The sequence below is a fragment of the Nematostella vectensis genome, chromosome 7, assembly GCF_932526225.1.
Source record: "Nematostella vectensis chromosome 7, jaNemVect1.1, whole genome shotgun sequence".
Classification (NCBI taxonomy): Eukaryota; Metazoa; Cnidaria; class Anthozoa; order Actiniaria; family Edwardsiidae; genus Nematostella; species Nematostella vectensis.
The window spans coordinates 5052773-5073068 of NC_064040.1; the positions used below are offsets into that span (position 1 = coordinate 5052773).

The 20296-nt window shown below is 39.9% G+C and overlaps 3 protein-coding genes across 5 annotated transcripts; 1 reads left to right on the forward strand and 2 right to left on the reverse strand.

Moving 5' to 3' along the window:
* The first annotated feature begins 1194 nt into the window (after positions 1-1194).
* LOC116611760 lies at positions 1195-6939 on the forward strand. 2 transcript variants are annotated; one of them, XR_007312350.1, is made up of 6 exons: positions 1195-1344; positions 2810-2915; positions 3884-4016; positions 4330-4482; positions 5053-5197; positions 6676-6939. XR_007312350.1 is itself a non-coding variant. In XM_048730709.1 (5 exons), the coding sequence occupies exons 1-5, from the start codon at positions 1262-1264 to the stop codon at positions 5118-5120; spliced, it is 543 nt and encodes a 180-aa protein (XP_048586666.1). In that variant the 5' UTR covers positions 1195-1261; the 3' UTR covers positions 5121-6803. The 2 variants fall into 2 exon arrangements, 1 of the variants encoding a protein (XP_048586666.1); XM_048730709.1 differs by having other exon boundaries at positions 5053-6803.
* On the reverse strand, positions 5372-6655 carry LOC125568286 (cysteine-rich, acidic integral membrane protein-like). Its single transcript, XM_048730205.1, has 2 exons — positions 5728-6655; positions 5372-5637 (listed from the first exon to the last, which is right to left on the reverse strand). Exons 1-2 carry the CDS (start codon positions 6653-6655, stop codon positions 5372-5374), a joined length of 1194 nt encoding a protein of 397 aa, XP_048586162.1.
* Positions 6940-13003: 6064 nt separating the features above from the next.
* Positions 13004-20043, reverse strand: LOC5507464 (protein phosphatase 1A). Of its 2 annotated transcripts, none has more exons than XM_048730043.1 (6): positions 19088-20043; positions 16973-17050; positions 16462-16501; positions 15936-16047; positions 14377-14452; positions 13004-14189 (listed from the first exon to the last, which is right to left on the reverse strand). In XM_048730043.1, exons 1-6 carry the CDS (start codon positions 19928-19930, stop codon positions 14145-14147), a joined length of 1194 nt encoding a protein of 397 aa, XP_048586000.1. In that variant the 5' UTR covers positions 19931-20043; the 3' UTR covers positions 13004-14144. The 2 variants fall into 2 exon arrangements, with proteins under 2 accessions (XP_048586000.1, XP_001628103.3); XM_001628053.3 differs by having other exon boundaries at positions 13004-14210; positions 19088-20042.
* Between the last annotated feature and the right edge of the window lie 253 nt (positions 20044-20296).

The window sequence follows — 20296 nt, forward strand, 5'->3', positions numbered from 1 at the left end:
TATATTATATTATATTTTGTTATATTTTGTTATCATGTATAAATGCTTACCTGGAATAGAAAGAAAACGTTTTGGTGTTGCTTTTTTGACAGCACAGAAGGACACCATCTTGGATTTGTCGATAGCCGCTGATCACTCGTTCCCTGTTCCCCGCTCCCTGTTTCCAGCTCCCCGTTTCACGTTTTAGTAACATCCGCCAAATTTTCATCTTTAATAAGCCTTCTTCAGGGCAGAGTCGAATTCCAGTTTTTGGTGTATTGTATCCATTCTTCTGGTTCACGAACACGACTATTTGGGCCTTTCTATAACAGCTACAGCTAACTCCATTGAGACGAGATAAACAAAGGAGCATCATATAATTAACAATAAAGATAAGGAAGGGATATCACAAACCACCATTACCTATCACCTTCTGCTGTTCTGTATTAATTGTGTTATGCTGAATGAGCTTGCACTTTAAATTTATGCTTGTATGGGTTACGTCTATTCTACCATCATGGGCTTTTCAATATCTCATCATATATGTGATTAGTCAAATTCGCGGGCTTGTATTAGCCACGATCTGAGGGGGGAGGGGATGGGATGCGCAGTAGTGGATAGCCGTATTGATAAATGTGACATATCACATTTGACGATCCTCAATCACAAAAGACCCACTTTAGGCGGTTGAGGTGCACTGCTGAAATCTTGACTAATACATCCTTCAAAGCTGTAGAAAAACTTTAATGTGAACTCGCACTCACAATTGAGTATTTTTAAAATCATGTCCTATAAATCAAGCTGCTCTTTTTAAGTTGAAAAAGACTTTTTTTCAGTATGTGCAATTACAGATGGAAAAATAAATGGCACCACTTGAGAAAGGCGTAGTTAGAGACAAATTTTGAGCGAGAGGTGTGTTGGATTTGCACTTATTACACAATATACACCTTATTAGTGATCTAGACAAAGGACATTATTTATTAAATACAGCTATTGCATAATATGATATCTCTTGTACCAACTATAATCCTATTGTAATGTAGAGTAAAAATACTAAAACTTTTTTTAACATCTTCTATTTTTTTTTATACATTGTTCGTCTTAATGGCTTTAGTGCGCGCAAAACTTTAATGTCCGCTATTTCCAGGTTTGCGTTATGATGTGTTCGTGTTCTATTCCCTAGGGTGTACTGATAGTTCGCTGTAATGAGGCTCATATCACCCTGGCTACTGGTGTTTAGGGTTTAAGTTCATTGATAGCTTTACACGCGTATAAAACCGCCATGGCTGTAAAGCTAGAGAATGTTACTGGCTTCAACCAGGACAGCTCAGTAAAGCTACTTTTCCCAAAGATATGGGAGTACCGGTAATGACTACGTTAAATTTATTTCTCTCTTACGATCCTAGAAATGTTTCATGCTTTTGTCAATCATAAATCAGCTTTGATAGACGTTTAGGCGCAGACCATAAAATAAGTGATATTGAAACCAAAATATAAATTCTTTTTTTTTTAAATAACAACTTTATTTTTCTAGAAGCTATAAAGATAATTTCTACGGAAGCCATTGTCCGAAACGTTTTTCTAATAACTGCATGCAGCGTGTGTGAGTTATATTAACACAACAGGTTTAAAAAAGAAAAAGTGATTACTAAAAGTATAAGGTGTCTAACTACTTAGGACATGAGTATGGGATTCAGTTAAATAAAACTCGTTATTATCAACTAAAGTTGCCGGTTAAAAGGTTTTTATCACTTGGGTCTGTTGGTAGACAGTTTTATTTGCCTTTCTATTGTTTGAGTGTGGTCAGAGTACCCCAAACAAAACCCCAACAAAACATGGTAATTGTAGAAAAAGAGACGCGAGCACACAAATTATTTTCTGCACTTCAGCAAGCACATATCAGTCTGTATTTTTCATTTCATGACTCTAGCAATCAAATCCTAGATGTCTTTCAGTACTTGTCTGTGTTTACCGTTTCAATTCAAGTACAGTAAACGATTGATTACTTAATCCCCAACATAAATTATCTTTAGTCGAAGTCATTTTAAAGTCTAAATCGTGAACTGTGTGCCTGCTAGCTAGTTTAATTAACACCTTGGGACATTAATTGTGACGCTTGGGCCAGCCTTTGACAGCCACATATTTCTATTACCGTAAATGCTTGTTTTAATGTGTTGTTTTAAAGAAAATATAATGAGTTAAAGCTTAGATTTTCAAACATCAATGGCTCTACAAGTCTTTGGACTATTTTGAACGGAAAAGGGCACTTGATATTTTGAATTTATTTATTTTGCTCTTTAGGAAGGGGGTGGGGTTCGCTGCTAGCAAAGGCCACTTTCTCAATTTTTCGCTGCGGTTGGCGTTCAGCGAACAGTAGCGGATCTAGGGGGAGGGTTTAGGGGGTTTAAACCCCCCTTTGGGCGTCCAGAAAGCCATATGTAGCAAAAAAATCCCCCCCTCCCACCTTGTCACTCAGCGAAACCCCCTTTTAGCGAAAAGAGATCCCCCCTGGCGAAATACAGAGAAAAGAGGCCTCTGCTAGCTAGGAAGGGGTGGCAGAGGAGGAGGTCAACTTTGTTACAGCCACGGAGAAAAGCCTTATCAGCGGCGTAGCCAGGATTTTTAAAAGGAGGGGGGCCCAAAAAGGACTTTCAAAGCATTTTCTCCTTTTTTTAGATAATGACTCATACATTTACTGTATTTTTGGCTGGTAAAAGGGGGACCCAGGCCCCCTAGGCCACCCCCTAGCCACGCCCCTGCCTATGGTTGTTTGAAATACGCGATAATCTTCCAAACCGTTGTTGATCAAATTATAATTTATTTCCCTTAGACCGGCGGGTCGCAAGGAGCTCTCTCATTGGTCGAAACACGAGGTGCCTTCACTACAGCTTATTGGCGACCTGGATACGGACCACTGGACGAAGCTCAAGAGAAAGGTGAGAAACCCTGAAGCAGGTAGGTAACTTATATATACCGACCACTTAGCCACACTGAAAAGTTAGAGGTACATTGAAATATGTAACCACCTATGTATTTCCACCACTATACCGTACTGAAAAGCGGTAGGTACCCGAGGGGGGGGGGGGGGGGGTTCTTCCCATGTCGAACTGATAGTGATGCTCGTCGTATTTTTAGGGGTCAAAATGGACACAGGTACTTTTAGGGGGTATCCGATAAAAAATAGGCTTTTCTCTAAGATTTGGTATTTTTTTAACGTTTCTGAGGTATGTTTTAGGGTAGCAATTTTTAGTGTACAGGTATTTTTTAGGAATTTGTTTTCTAATTTCACGACGAGCATACATATCACTTTTACCATGAGCCCCTCCCCCCACCCCGTAGGTAACATTAGAGTGTATGGTAAAACTTTAAATTTCGGCCACATAACCACACTGAAAAGAGTTGAGTAACATTAAAGTGCATGTTTATCCTATAAATCCCGATCGATAACCTATACTAAATAAAGAGAAGGTCGGGAATAGCGAAGCGTATAGGCATCTTATCAATGCCCATCACTAAACCACATTATAGAGAGTGGAGTTACGCTGGTGGCAGGGGAAAAGCTTGTATTTCCAACCGCAAACCCAACTGAAGAAAGGTTGAGTAATAACGCATTGTAGGACATGTGAATACCTAACAGTGAATCACTCTGAAAAGAAAGATAGAGTTATAATGCGGAGGAAAGGACCTATCAATATTGACCGACCCTTGTAACGTACGTACTGGGGCGGTTCCTAGAAAGAAGGTGATTGGATAAAAAGGGCATTCATCCACGGATGATTAGCATTAACCTGCATTCTAGGAACCCTGGCCCTGGTAGGGAATATAATACTGAAAAAGGCACCAGACAAAACCAAACAGAACAGATTAAAAAAATCTTTAACGCAACGGCATGATTTCGTTTAAGCACAAGCAGTTCTCCAAGTCCATGAATAACCTGTCGTACACCCCCTTACCCCGTCACCTCCCCCCACAGCCAGAGAGTGGTCCACAAAGACACAACTATGAACAGATCAAACACCGAGAGGCTATGAAAGAGAGTACGTCTCAAACATAAACAAAGGGGAGGGGGAAAGCATATATCGGGTGCGGCCTTGCTCGAAAGACAACATCCTCAAAGAGAAAGCTTGTTTTGAAACTCACTAAAAAATATAAGTGACGCAAAATATGAGGTTCTCAAATTTTGTAAAGGAATTTATACTCTACTCATTTGTCAATCATCTAAAAGAGGCTAGTGTAAGTCGAGTGCTTATGACTTTTAGTTTTCGGCGGCTTCGTTTGGTGCGTTTTCGGGTTGTTGGTATCATTCATTCTTTGTACATAGTTTGTAAATTGTTTTGGTGTCCCGTTTAGGAGCGAAGACCATGTACTACACGCTACCCGAGGGTTACCGTGAGAGCTCAAGAGTAAAGAAGGCTGTTCCGAACGGAGCGTCCATATACAACCAGCACGCGCGGGAAGGATTCAAATTTTGGATGACTAAGGACCTGGTTAACAAAGTGTCATGTGAGTATCACACGGGTCGAGCAGAAGTCATGCTAAATACCACCTAGAGACACGAGAGAACAAAGGTTTCCAAAACGTCTTCTTTCTTTGCTACTGAGTTACAGTCCAAGTCAAAATTAATGACATATTTCTTATTAGTAACTGTACTGCGAAACTCCCGCCCTGTCTTAAGAAAGTTACAGTTACTAATAAGAAATATGTCATTAATTTTGACTTGGACTGTAACTCAGATTTTGTTGTTTATCTAATTACTTGCTCTATGTGTAGCAAGCAATACGTAGGGTCTACTATCAATAGTTTTAGGAAGCGTTTTAATAATCATAAAAGTAGGTTAAATAAGCACCCTAGTTTACCGGTTAGTGAAAGAGTTAAGGATGACCTTATATATCAACATTTTCATTGCGACAATCATTTAGGTCTTAATAATGTTATGGTACAACTTATAGATAAGTGTAACTCTAAGGCTCAGCTTAGGGAAAGGGAAGGCCAGTGGGCTTATCGGCTTAAGTCTATCTATCTATCGAGTCTATCGAGATCGCGACAATTTGGGCTTTTTGATTCTATTTGCAGTTTGCTCAAAGTACACGTTTGGCTCCAAACATACGCTGCACGGCCTGAGGAATGCGCCGAGAAACTGAACAGTCTACACACAAGAAATGATTTAATATGAAACCCTGCAAGCGCGACTTAAAGATACTCAGGCTGCCTTATCAGGGTATCTGAAGTAGGCGTGTACCCAGGAATTGCTGAGGGGGGGGGGGGGGGTGCAGTCATGGGTATCATAAGGACGAAGGATAGTATTTGAAGATCCTTCAATAAGAAATCAACTATTTTTGGGTGACGAAGGGTGGGCTGGGGGATAGGGGCAACATGCACCCTGTGCATTCCCCTATGTGCATTCCCCTGTGCATTCCCCTGTGCATTCCCCTGTGCATTCCCCTGTGCATTCCCCTGTGCATTCCCCTGTGCATTCCCCTGTGCATTCCCCTGTGCATTCCCCTGTGCATTCCCCTGTGCATTCCCCTGTGCATTCCCCTGTGCATTCCCCTGTGCATTCCCCTGTGCATTCCCCTGTGCATTCCCCTGTGCATTCCCCTGTGCATTCCCCTGTGCATTCCCCTGTGCATTCCCCTGTGCATTCCCTTGTGCATTCCCCTGTGCATTCCCTTGTGCATTCCCTTGTGCATTCCCCTGTGTATTCCCCTGTGCATTCCCCTGTGCATTCCCCTGTGTATTCCCCTGTGCATTCCCCTGTGCATTCCCTTGTGCATTCCCCTGTGCATTCCCCTGTGCATTCCCTTGTGCATTCCCCTGTGCATTCCCTTGTGCATTCCCTTGTGCATTCCCCTGTGCATTCCCCTGTGCATTCCCCTGTGCATTCCCCTGTGCATTCCCCTGTGCATTCCCCTGTGCATTCCCTTGTGCATTCCCTTGTGCATTCCCCTGTGCATTCCCTTGTGCATTCCCCTGTGCATTCCCCTGTGCATTCCCTTGTGCATTCCCTTGTGCATTCCCTTGTGCATTCCCTTGTGCATTCCCCTGTGCATTCCCTTGTGCATTCCCCTGTGCATTCCCTGGTGCATTCCCCTGTGCATTCCCCTGTGCATTCCCTTGTGCATTCCCCTGTGCATTCCCTTGTGCATTCCCTTGTGCATTCCCCTGTGCATTTCCCTGTGCATTCCCCTGTGTATTCCCCTGTGCATTCCCCTGTGCATTCCCCTGTGCATTCCCTTGTGCATTCCCCTGTGCATTCCCTTGTGCATTCCCCTGTGCATTCCCCTGTGCATTCCCTTGTGCATTCCCCTGTGTATTCCCCTGTGCATTCCCCTGTGCATTCCCCTGTGCATTCCCCTGTGCATTCCCCTGTGCATTCCCTTGTGCATTCCCCTGTGCATTCCCTTGTGCATTCCCCTGTGCATTCCCCTGTGCATTCCCTTGTGCATTCCCCTGTGCATTCCCCTGTGCATTCCCTTGTGCATTCCCCTGTGCATTCCCCTGTGCATTCCCCTGTGCATTCCCCTGTGCATTCCCCTGTGCATTCCCCTGTGCATTCCCCTGTGCATTCCCCTGTGCATTCCCCTGTGCATTCCCCTGTGCATTCCCCTGTGCATTCCCCTGTGCAAGCTCCTAAAAAGTGTAAGCATTTTACTTGGGTAGGCTTGTAGATAGGCATTGTTCTACTTCTTTTTGCAGGGGGATCCAGAGTTCATTGAATGCTATCGAGTCTTTCTTTGCACTTAGAGAGCAATATATGCAGACCCGAAGAAGTGTGTTCAAGTGTGCAAGAGTTAATTATAATAAGAAGAATTATGAATGACAGTTAAAAAGAAATGAGATGTAAAAAAGCGAAGATTGCACCTCCAAAAATATGTTTTTATCACTAAAATATTTTAGTAGTTTATTTGATTTGTTTGCGATGATGGTATTCGGTAGAAGTAATAAAACTGTGCTAAGCTATTGCTGTTATTGTGTTAAATCGAGCCTTAGAGGTTAACAACCTCTAAACCTATTTTAAATAAGGTTGCATTCGGAAAATCTGTGTATCGTAACCCGTAGTGCTTCATGGGTATCAAGTAAAGAAGCACATAAGCGTCAATAAAATACAAATCCAGGTTTTAAAAGCTGTAGAATTCTTGTTCATGTTCTTATGAACATTCACATGGCTTTCAGATACAAGGACTCAGCCGTACTGCAACTATTTTATAAATAGGTTTATGCATTGGTTACATATATGAAGGTATTAGGGCGTAGCTAATAGAGGGAGAAGGGGACTTATGCGAAGCTGCTTTCAAGGGATGCAGAAAACACCCCTTATCAGTGACACGAAAATAACGTCCTTGTTAAAGTTTAGAAATCGTAAAGAGAATTTGCGATCTATTTTGGAAACTAATGAATTGAATCTCACAGAGATCCACTATAGATCATCTCCAAAAATCTTTTGATACTCAAAATAGCGTTTAACTATGAATTATACTCGATCAATGGAATTAAATCTAAGCTGAGTTAGATTCTGCATTTACTTATAAAAAATATCACAGTCATTATTGCCATCATTCCACAGCAAACCTGCCGTGCAGCGCGTCAGATACCGACCGACCCCACCTCACAGGGACAGAACATTGCGCACCCTCGGGTACTAGGAGAAACCTGGTTTATGACCAGCGCAGTATTCTTGAGGGTGTAATAATAACAAAAGGAGACCTCGAAAACCCTCGAGGAACCACTAAAAACGAAATGTAATAAACACAAATGACGTACCACGAAATTATTTTACTGTAAAATTTGACGCTTTGCCAATCAAAAGCGGTGAGGGAAACACCGGCGTCACCTGAAATGGTATACAAACGAAGTGATACTTCTAAAACTTGATGAAACACTTTAATAGCTGCAGTTGTCCTTGGCGCTTATGTTTGCCTCCTGAGAGGATGTGGGCGTTTAAATGCACAAAGATCAGAGTCCCTAGATTTCTTATAATTGTATAGTATGCACTCGAACTGTTTTTGCGTACCGACGGAGTGTAAAAAGATTGGCGGCGAAATACCGACTTTGATTAGCATTTCTTTGGCATGAATTAAATGAAGACGCCTGATTCGGATGACATACATAAAAACAAATAGTACCTCAACAACAACGACTTGGTATCTTGTACTTAGGGGGGATGTTGAACTTTTTAACCTGCATAGTTGAAAACATGGTTCATTCTCAGCCATGTGTAAAGCGTTTCTTTGAGAAGTTATGTAAAGGGTCTGTATCGGGGCGACGGAAGCCTAGAAGGCGGATGAGAAGGAGAAACTGGAGGAAAGAAGAAGAAGGGGACGGAAAAGAAAAATGGGGGAAAGACGAAGGAGAAGGACGGGACGGAGAAGAAGAAGGAGGGAGAGGAGAAGGAGAAAGAGGAAGCGGCGGAGAAGAAAAGGAGAATGGAGGGAAGTAAAAGAAGGAGAAGGAGAAGAAGAAGGAAGAGGAGGAAGAGGAGGTAAAGGAGAAAGAGGAGAGAAAAAAATGAAAAGGACGAGAAAATAAACGGAAAATTAGGGAGGGGAAGTATAGAAGTGGTTAAGCAGCATCAATAGAGAGATTAAACTAAACGCTATAAGACTGCATGTTCATATTTAGAAAATGCCGATTGGGAAAGGAAGCCTCATTTAGCCCTTATATTTGCACGGAAACAGACGCGAGATTTTGTAATATGTGTAAATTTCTGACTGTGTCCCAGGGGCGGATACAAGGGGGCGGATTGGGTGGATATCCACCCCCCCTTTTTAAGAAAAAAAAAATTAAAAAGTCACTTTGTTTGAAGAAAATAGCTTGACTTTGCTGACGCGAGAAATCCAATTCAACATGAAGTATTGTATGATCTATGTAGTGACCAAGAACCACTGGATCAGTTATAAGCCGTCTATCTGGCCATCATCCACCCCACCCCCCCATTTTGAAATCCTGGACACGCCCCTGGGTCCGTACTCTAGCTACGGTTTGTGTGATTAAGTTTATATCATACCGCTACGAAGTTGACGATCTCGGGACCATTGCAAGAAAAGTGCCGGAATTGATAGATAGATAGATAGATAGATAGATAGATAGATAGATAGATAGATAGATAGATAGATAGATAGATAGATAGATAGATAGATAGGTAGGTAGGTAGGTAGGTAGGTAGGTAGGTAGGTAGGTAGGTAGGTAGGTAGGTAGGTAGGTAGGTAGGTAGGTAGGTAGGTAGGTAGGTAGGTAGGTAGGTAGGTAGGTAGGTAGGTAGGTAGGTAGGTAGGTAGGTAGGTAGGTAGGTAGGTAGGTAGGTAGGTAGGTAGGTAGGTAGGTAGGTAGGTAGGTAGGTAGGTAGGTAGGTAGGTAGGTAGGTAGGTAGGTAGGTAGGTAGGTAGGTAGGTAGGTAGGTAGGTAGGTAGGTAGGTAGGTAGGTAGGTAGGTAGGTAGGTAGGTAGGTAGGTAGGTAGGTAGGTAGGTAGGTAGGTAGGTAGGTAGGTAGGTAGGTAGGTAGGTAGGTAGGTAGGTAGGTAGGTAGGTAGGTAGGTAGGTAGGTAGGTAGGTAGGTAGGTAGGTAGGTAGGTAGGTAGGTAGGTAGGTAGGTAGGTAGGTAGATAGATAGATTTGTGATTTGTTTATTAAATACCCCTCGCAGTTAGAAACTGAATTACAGGTAATTAGCACACACAAGCTAAGCGATTACAACATTATGACATTACATTATCAAGATACTTAACAGTAACAAAATTTGACAAGCGATTAGTGTTGCATATTTTCGGTTTCATGGGAGCAGATCTTAGATTGTACTGGTTGACTCCCTTGACCGACCTACTAGTGGCTAGGCAATGTAAAGGGTTTTCCTTACACAAGGAACTCACGAATTGTTGACAAGGCATAAATCGTCTATTTTTAAGCGAAACAAGACCGGCTTTCTCCAGGGCATCATTGTAACTATTGGATGCGAAGATTATTTTAAGCACTCGTTTCTGGATACGCTCTAGACCATCTGAAAGAAACGCAGGCAGGCCAGCGTACACCGCGGCACCGTACTCAATGACTGATCGTATTAGAGAGCAATAAACAGTGACTAAGTCCAGTTCTTTAACGCCGCTTTTTTTAAGTAAGCGCATTGACCACAGCTCTTCACTTTGTATTTGACTTTGTAGTATCTATTAGATGGGTTAGGGTGTAGTTGTGAGGGCTCAAGCCAGGTGACGGTCAGTACTCGCTTCTTGTTCGTTTTTGCGGTTAGATTACACACTCGGAGGTACACATCTGATGAAGCTAATATATACCTATTTTAATAAAGGTTGTCAGTGCAAATGGCGATTGGCAAATGGCAGTTCTACGACGGAAAGTAACCATGCGTCTCGAAGAATATGGATAAATCAAAACAACTATCCATTAAATGTTACCAATGCTTGGCTCGGAACTTGCTGGACTTTGTTTAACACCTTTAATTTTACGAATAATTAGTACCCATAAGCCATTTACCATTCGCCGTTCGCCATTTGCACTGACAACCTATTGTGAAATAGGTGTATATAGGAGAAGATTCAGTTAGACAGCCCATTATTCGGGATCTCTTGAGGAGGCGGTGGATGCTGACTATAAGATAGCTACATGAAAAAGGGAAATAGCCGGCAATGTGTGCCAGATTCTTATACATTGTATAGTTCTACTTTTGTGGAGATAACAATCGATGTTTTTTTTCCTGAAAATGCCTCATAGTACATAGTAGTTTGCAGACTAGTTTCTGTAGTATTGGGCTACCTGTAGTAGCAGAGGGACTGGGGGCGAGTAAGATGGCGGCCTCCTAGAGCCGTATGGTAGCACCTTAGAGTATCTTAGACACAATAAACGTCTTACTACAGTTTCTTTGGCTTTGTTAAGAAGCCTCGTTTCTTTATAAATCGCTTTAACCTTAGGAAAAATGAAATTTCAATAACATCCCTTAAGGTATCAGTATACGTAAAGTCTGATAAAGATCGGGGGCTAAAAGAATAACGTGTAGGAGAAGGAGCCTCTCAAATAAAGTCGGTACCTTTCATTTTGCGGTTTGATAACGTTTTATTGTGAAAACATCAACAAAAACGAATTGCAGTGTCTTATAGCTCATTCTTTATGCTTTAAAACGATATAAAGTTGGTAATCGTAGCGTAAATTGCGACGCGACGAGAGCGATTTTACCCGGACACCTCATTTACGTATACCGAGACCTTAATTTATTCATTTAGTGTTTTTTTTATATATCGAAAACGTTGGGTTTACTTTGTATGTTAAGGCTCACTGTAATAAAAGCCATCTATTTTCTCTGTCATCTGAAATGAATAAGAAAATAATGTGTTCACTGACCAGCTGACAGGCGGCGTCTTTTAACGTAAACTCCTTTTGTTTATCATTACACACTCCAGAATACTACGCTGGTCTTAAACCAGGTTACCACCCAGACCCGGGGACTGCGCAATGTTCTTTCACTTGTGAGGTGGGGCCGGTGGTATCTGACGCGCTGCCCGGCAGGTTTGCTGTGGAATGACGGCAGAGAATGACTGTGATCGCTCGTCTCGCGTCAGATGCCCTCCTAAGCATCAGCCATTCATTAGAAGGTACTCGGCCATGATGAGGGTACCACATGGGGTAAAAAAAGTGTCAGAGATTTACTGAAGAGTCGACTTAAAAAGTGGGGGAAAGGAGTTGTTAAAGGGGTGTCTTTTTGCCATGCTTGCGTTTCAGCACAAACAGTTACAGTACTCCAAGTCCGTGAACAACCTGTCGTACACCCCCCTACCCCGTCACCTCAACCACAGCCAGAGAGTGGTCCACAGAGACACAACGACGTGAAATACACTTTGTATACATAACAGTCGTTTTTCCTCCAAACGACAAGATAAAGGGCGTTCTTCAACAGGGAAAAAAAGACCGTTTTTGGTGGATTGAGGCGAGCAGGGGAAGGGAGGTCCTCGCGCGTCAAGCGCTCGCCATTAGCGCGCGGTCGTATTGACGCTTTACGAGAGCTTTTAGCACGGCATCATCTTTTTTTAATGAGTGCATGGAGCACTTCAATCGCGTATATTTCAGCAATGTTTAGTTTACTTTTGTTTGGCTTTGCTCACAAAAGACGTGCTTGACTGATCAAAGAAGAACAAAGAGCGGTCAAAGAGACCTACTACACCTTTTGCTGTTCAATAACGGGAAAGGGACATTCATTTGTGCCAAACGTTGTATAGTTAACATGCATTCATGCACGTTCATCAACATCGCCCGAAACATTCTCAGCGTGACTCAACTTTCAATAACAATGATTGAATATGCGCGAACATTCAATAGCATCAACGGACAATCATTAACGCAATTGGGCATTCATTCGGGATGGAATGAACATTCTTTTGCATGAAATCGAAAATTCAAATACACGTTTAGGCAATCAGTAGCGTTTACTGACAATCAGTTATAAAAAATAGAAAATTCATTAGTGCTATTAACATAAACAAAGACAATCAATAAGCCTTTTCAGACAATCATGTTCATCAATGTGACATTCATCAATGTGGTTTGACAACCATTTATCCGATTTCAACCAAACAACAAGGAAAAATAAAATTTCGTTAGAGTTACTATTTTTCTATTTTCTTTAAACAGTGGGCTCCTAAAATTAAGAGAAATATAGAACTATAAATAATTTTTAACAAAAAACAAGACAAGCAAACAACACTCTTTGTGGAGGCTTTATAAAAGCAAAAAATATATACACTCGTCCGCTATAGATAAACAGAAAACGTTAGTATGAGAAATGCCGCCAAGAAACCCCTCGAACACAGGGAAGAGCTAGATGAGGGGAGAGAGAGCGTACCGCCAAGAATGAAAGAAATGTGGTCAAAGTGAAAGAAATATCACAGTCACTTAGCGTTTTGGGGTTACTCTTTCCTAGACGCCGCCGTGGGTGGGGTCTGGGAGCTACTCTTATTATGGCGTCGGAGCCTAGAATTTACTAATCGCATAAGAAAGTGGTGTGTGCTTAATTCAAGACATACTCAGACTATCACCTTTACCAGTTTGTTTAATCCATGTTTAATCAGTTTTTACAAAGCGTACGTCATATCGAATTGTTTAAAGCTGCACAATAGTGCGCGTTAAGTGCAGATAACTTTGTCCTCGTAGAACGAATCTGACATGGTATCAACAGTCACGCAAACAACACAAAAACGTCACGCAGTGATCGCCAGTCACACCAAGGTCAGACAACAAAATGTCACACATCAAACGATCAGGTGTTACATTAAAAATGTCACGCCACCAAGAAGACTGTCATGTCACGCAATCAAGACATTTTACAGATTGACTGCCATGTGACAAATTTCATTCAAGTAGATTGCGTGATTATTACGTTATGCTGTTGATTACCAGAAAAGAATGCGACTATTTGACTTACGCTTGCAGGATGGTTATAAACTCAAGAAAGTCGTCTGAAGACACCATTGTACTAATTATCATTACTACATCTCACACAATACACTCGCTAAATCAGCCATATGGTACTCTAATAATCATGCCTTCCAAATACTTTCATACGTGCTACCTGTACATAAGCTTCCACAGGGTACCCAAGCAGATTACGTTTGATTTTTTCTTCCGAATGGGAGGGTCTACTGAATGGTCTCCTTTTATGTGCACTTTATAAAAAAATGGGAATCGTCATTTTAAAGAAATCATGTTATTTGAGCAAAATATATCACCTTGTTGAAAGTGAGTCAGTGATTATCACAATTTAGTCTCAAATTTCAGGCTTTTCGCTCTATTGAAGAAATATAAACCTTATGACATTACAGTCACAAGAACAATCTCAACCAGCAATATACATTATACAAATAGCGCTTCTATCTATGTAAAGTCTAGTTGTATAGGCAGTAGGGTATATATACAGCGTATATAGACATCTCTGATAATAGACAAATTAACAAAATCAGATGTACAGTACTAGTATATCACATCTAGGTCCTACACAGCCATTTCAGTTCTTTTCCAAGCTTCTTGACTGACAGAAATAAGGCAACTGTATAACAGATTGACTGTTTCTAGTACTAATGTATGTCAACAATAGAAATATTAGCTCTACAGATCAAAAACTAGCATCTAAAGGTCTTTTAATCTGTTTTAATCATGGAAAGGTTTTTGCCTATACTCTACTGTTCCATGTTTCTTTTTCCATTTGCATCTTTCTTTGCTCCCTGTGCATCCTTCTTTGCTCCCTGTGAGAAGAACGTAAAGAGGAACTAGATAAGAGTTAAAAGGAGACTTGCTTAAATCGCTCTTACAGAGTCACTTAAAAACAGCCACCAGAAAATAAAATATTTGAGAGACTTTTCAAAAGTCCAAAAAGATGGCAAAACTATAACTTTTTTTCTATTTTCTCACCGGGGTATTAACTTTGCAGTTCTCTGGGCACTTCTGCTGGACCAACTTCTCAAGTATGCCCTGAATAAAACCAGCCCTAAAAAAAACAAAAAGTGTAAATCTATAAACACATTTGCAGCATGATCTGTCAAACACTGAAAAGGAAGATATGTATAAAATGTTTATTTTGACCAATCGGATGAAACAAGTATCAAGCCCCCCATGTAATTATTCATGCACCTCCCAAGATATACCACTGCAAACAGTTGCAAATGGAACAAGTCTAAACCAGTTTCCTTTTGCCAAAGGATGACTAGAAACACGATTTTTTACGGTTCTGTATGTTCTTGTCATTTCTCACATTTGTGACAGTATGCTCAGTAAGCTTGAGTGAACCCTTATATACACCAGAAAGGTACACATAATTTTTCTTTTTGTATTCAAGTGTGACTTATTGCAAGTATGGTAGGTCCCACCAACCCTCCCCTACAGAAGCTATGACCATGACCACTATCATTCATGGAATTCTACTCTAAAAGTCAAACCACTTCTCAGAGATTAATAAAACATTGATCTTAATAATAATAGAAAAAAACACAACACTTGAAACCTTCCATTAAAAATTTCCAGTAACCATGAATAATTATTAATCAAGAAATAGAAATTCAAAGATATAAATATGGTTACCTTCTGGCCTTATTTTGCATATTGAATTTCTTTGATTATGAATGTTTTCTGGGCCTTTTTTGTATGACATGGACCATTTCATATCTTATTAGTATTTTCTGTAAGCTGGTTTAAGGTAATTCCCTTGAATTGCACTGTGCACCCATTCTGCACATAGTGGTGCACGCTGTTTGTTCCCAATTTCCAGTATTAAGTGTGCGCACGCCACAGTTGTATAAGAAAACCAAGCAAAAAGTGTGCATTTTTTTACTTAAAATCGCTTTGACATAAAAACGAAGTCTGTTACCCCATTTTTTAATTGCTCAAATAGATAAATATATACAGGAAAATTATATACTGAAAGAAGAAAAAAAAAGTTGGATAATAGAAGTTTGTTTATTTTCTCTTAAAAGCCGTAAAAATAGCACTTTTTACTCTATAAATAGTAGAGGTGAAAACAGCGTCTTTTAGTGTGATCTCTTAAAATGTGATTTGTTTTGAACGTTAGCTACTACGGTTTATTGTTTCGGAGATCAGATTTTGGCAGCTCGACAAACAAAACTTAATTTTCTAAAGACTATAGGCACTTTTTTTGAAAAATTACAGTTGGGATTTTTCCTCGCTCAGTCAGTAAAAACCTGTCAACTCTATGCCTCGTCTGTTGTGAAAACGAGGGTGGAACCCCTATTTTTTATTACATTTTTTGAAAGCCCAAGTTTAAAAAAAATTCTTAGGACTATTTCAAGGGAATTACCTTAAACAAGGGTACAGTTTGTGGTATAAAAGCAGCAAACCTGGTCTAGGCTACTTGACTAAGTCTAGTAGGAATGAGGACTCGGACCAGGTCCATGCCTTTTATTCCCCAGGTCCTTTTTAAACAAAGAACCCTCGTAACCTCTCCCCTTTTTACTTACTTAGAAGCAAGCCCTCCTCCAGGTGGCAATCCCTGTATTTCTTCCTGGGACAAGGATTGCATTGCATAGCTCACATCCACTTCAGCTAGGTTAGTCTCCTCTTCTAGTAATGCTAAATTTGAGCATCAATAAGAGTTTGTAAATATTTTGCATTAAAAGGTATTCAAAAAATCTTCAGTTTATTTATTATTTACAATAGTTTAAAACACTCAAAGTAGTCAAGATCAAGAAGGAGTAAGATCGAGAAGTAGGATTTACCAAACCCTTGTATTTGAATATCAGTGTTTTATTAATCACATATGTACTGTACAAAGAGATGGTAGCTAATTTCAATTAAAAAAAAACTTAATCATGTCAGAAAACATTTTCTGCAAAGGGTTAAAAAATTATCTACACCACCAAAAAAAGTGGTCAGTTGAGAAGGAAAAAGCAGTGCAGGATTGGTTAACAAACAAAAAAAATCAATAAATGATAATTTTAATAAGCAATAAACAATTTCATGTGACAAAACAAGCAATTTACATACCTTCGAGCTTTGCCTCCAGTTCTGCCTCAACTTTTTGTTCCTGGAACCAATATTATACATCATAACTAAGCATATCCATGATATGATATGCTGATAGTTTAAAATTAATTATATGAATTAAAATCACTATGGCACAGCAGTGAGTTACAATAGGGAGTCAATAGGGAATATTCATAATGACGAAGAGACTACAACAGTGCACAGGTTGTATTTCTCAGCACTTTATGGTAGAGTTGAAGAGTTGAAGCTTTCTTTCGTCAATGTTATTGTGGCGATCAGTTTATCTTGCCTGGTTTAAAAGTAAAAGGGGTACAAGCAAAGTTCTTGGACTACTATTTCTACTTTATAAAGGCAGTAAGCAAAATAGTACCAAAAGAAAGGATAGCTTATTCAGCAAGTGTGTTCTGTACTTTCAATTGTATCAAAAACAGTTTGGCACTTTGGCTGGGAAGAGAAGGTAAATTTGATTGGCCATATCCCAAAATATTTCATAAAAGCTGACATTACATACGTTCTTGATTGCTTCATCTGTGACCTTTGGGGACCCTGGTAGGGAAATGATGATGACACTCATGTTGTCACGACTTCCCTGTGGAAAAAGATGACTGAATGTTGCAAAAAAACATTGTCATAAAAAGCTTACCCATTCCAACAAATATTAGAGTTTTAATTTTAGTCCATCACTAGACACTAGGGTTCCATAAAAATGGTTATTATTGAATGTGTCATTGCTCATCAAAAAACACAATAATGAGTCATGCATTAATGAATGTTGATCAACCACTCCTTGGTTATTGTTTATAATTGAAAATACAATGGTTTATTTGCAAGGAAACTTCAAACTAACAATCTATGAATGAAGTCTGATACTGTATCTACGATATATGGTTAAAGATATCCCGCTTACTCACTTGAATTAGACAATGGAAATGGATGCTTTGTGTGACAAGGCATTGAGCAGGAGCAAAAAATTGTTGTGAAATGGTTAAGTATCCACTTCCATAGCCTATTTCAATTGAAAAGCTGAGTTAGGTTAACTCTCATATTTAACTTTATGCACTAGTCATTTGAAACCCCCACCCCCACGGTCCCGGGGAAGTGTGGGGTTGAGGTGGGGGTTTAGAGCACTTTTGAACGAGAATCTGTCCCGAAGGGGTGGGGGAATTGACAGTTTTTGACTCTAAGACTTAGTCCCACTGTGGGGGGTTGGGACAAATGAATGTCCCAATGAGTGTCACAAATATCATGTTAGTTTCTGGCTTGAGACTCTTTTTCTTCTGTAGCAAGCAATTCCATGTATCAGCATGTGGCATGCTGCACCGCGACAAGTTCAAAAACGAATATTAAAAAAAAAAAATGCCAGATGAAGATGATTTATTTTTCCATCTTTTTTTGTAAATGTTATCTTCATAGTAATTGGTACAAATGTTCTGGGTTTTGTACAAGGTCAAAGTCTAACCCCCCACCAAAGTGAGGACAATAAGAGAATAAACACAAATCATTTGGGTGATTAAAAGGTTATAAGGGAAATATGTCATAAGATCAACATCCTAATTCAGGAGAATGATAAATGAGCAATAAAGGAGAGTAACAGAGAAAATTGACAATAAACAAAGTATATAACTATTATAATCATCTTATTAAGACAGTGGAACAGGCTTTCCTAGGAGATCATGTTTTAAAAACATGAAATGCGAACATTTCTCCCATTGTAAGTTTATAAGTTTCCTATGTTCTGCTATTGTTTTGTCAAAATAAGATCGTATCTTAAAGTGTTTCCTAATAATAGTTTCAATATGTTCGAATATCAAAATCTCTGAATACTTAGTTATAAAGTATAGAAAAACACAAAAAGGGGAAATGTGATATAGACAAGGTTAAGGCAGAGCAACTTAAACATCATGAATGAAACGCAGATATACCAAACAAAATATGACTTAATCCATTTCAAGATTATAATCCGTTCAAGAAAATGTAAAAAAACTCGAGAAGTTTATATAAATTATAAGTAGTTTTTCGAGGAAATTATAATGGGAACGGTCTAAAGTGTGTGGCAGGATGGTTTATCATCCTTAGTTAAAGAAAATATTTATCATATCATGTTGATAGCTACAAAGGGAGCTTTACACTGATTGTTTCGTTTCCTTTTTAAGTACAAATTTGCCAGCACAAATGTACCTAGCAAATTTAAATAATCTACAATGTGTGGAAAGAAATGTGTTAGCCGATTCAAAGAGAAATACCGGGTATGTAAGAAAAACAAGATCAATTAATTCTAGGAAATCGATGACTAATAAAAAGGGCGGAATTTTGCACGAGTCTGCATTTTCTATTTTTAGCACAATAAAAAGCAAAGAAAAAAATATGAGATATCTGTATTTGAAATCGAGCCCGTAAAGAAATTTTAGCTGATATAAACTGCATAAGTATTGAGGTATTGAAATGCTTTGATGTAAGTTAAGATGGCATCGAATTTAAAATGGTAGTAAACACGATGAAGTCATCGTAAACCTTGGAGTGCGTTTTGATGGGAGAGGGGTGACGGTTTGAGGACAATTTGCAGAACATAAACAAGTTGATATGGGTAAAGAAATAGGAATAAAGGAAATAAAAACTTTGTCAATACCTTTGTCAAGCATGTATCAAGCAGCTCACAGCTAACCCTTTGTAGATCGTCTGTAATCTGAAGTCTTGAACGGACAAATGCACCAACCTCATCGTTCGTCATGACATCCCAAACCCCATCACAAGCCAACACGATAAACTCGTCTTGGTCACTGCGACTTTGGAAGAAAATGTCGGGCTCGGGTGAGACAAGCTGTTTCGTGGCGTGTAGACTTGAGTCCAATTTGTACTCGAAATCTCCCAAAGCTCTGGAAACCGCCAGAGCGCCATTTACACGTTGTATCATCACACTCCCACCAGCATTTTCAATACGAGATTTCTCGTCGGGGTTGCCTGGTTTGTGATCAACTGTGTTGTAAATAACTTCACCATTATGACTTAAAATACCCCTAGAATCACCACAGTTAGCAAATATGTAGTATTTAGGGGTTACTAGAAGTGCAATGGCCGTGGATCCGCTTTTATCTTCGCCTGACGACCACTTCGGTAACTTCTGCATGGTTGAATCCAACTCGAGAAATGCATCACGAAGGCCCGACCGAAGCTGGTCCAAGTCGGGCGAATCTGAGCTCTCTTTGATAGCTGCCTCAAAACTTTGGTGCTTTAATAGAGTCTCGTGAAGATTACTTGAACAGTATTTGCTAACATTCTCGCCAGCATGACCATCAAACACGGCAAAAAATGACCAATCTTTGAGGTGATCAGACAGCCCTATGACGGCTGTGTGCGCGTCCTCCATTTCGACTCGCCATCCTTGCATGGCAGCAAGCCCGTAGCGGAGACCATTTCCCTCGCCTGTTTTAGTTTCTTTCTCAGTCCTGGGCTTGTCTAAGAAGGCCCCCATTTAAGTTAAAGCAATTCTTCTCCCCAAACCTTGTACAGTTTTAGCTACATCGAAGCAAACCCTAGTTCTTGTTTCAAGAGACGCTTTGAAATGCGGAGTGATCCACAGGAAGCCCATGAACATTTGCTGCCGAGCCTTCTTTTTTGGTCTTGCGAAATACTCGTTTTCAGTCCTCCGATCTGGTTTCAGCAAGGTTTCCCACTCTTAAGCAGCAGCGCGCAAATTGTCTCGCAAAAATAATAATGATAATAATAATAATAATAATAAAAAGTAATGTTTCAAGCTGAAAAAGTTTTTTGGCAAAAAGTAGAAGTTCGTTCTACTGACCACTTTCCAACAAAATTGCGACCTCTAATAGAACCTGGG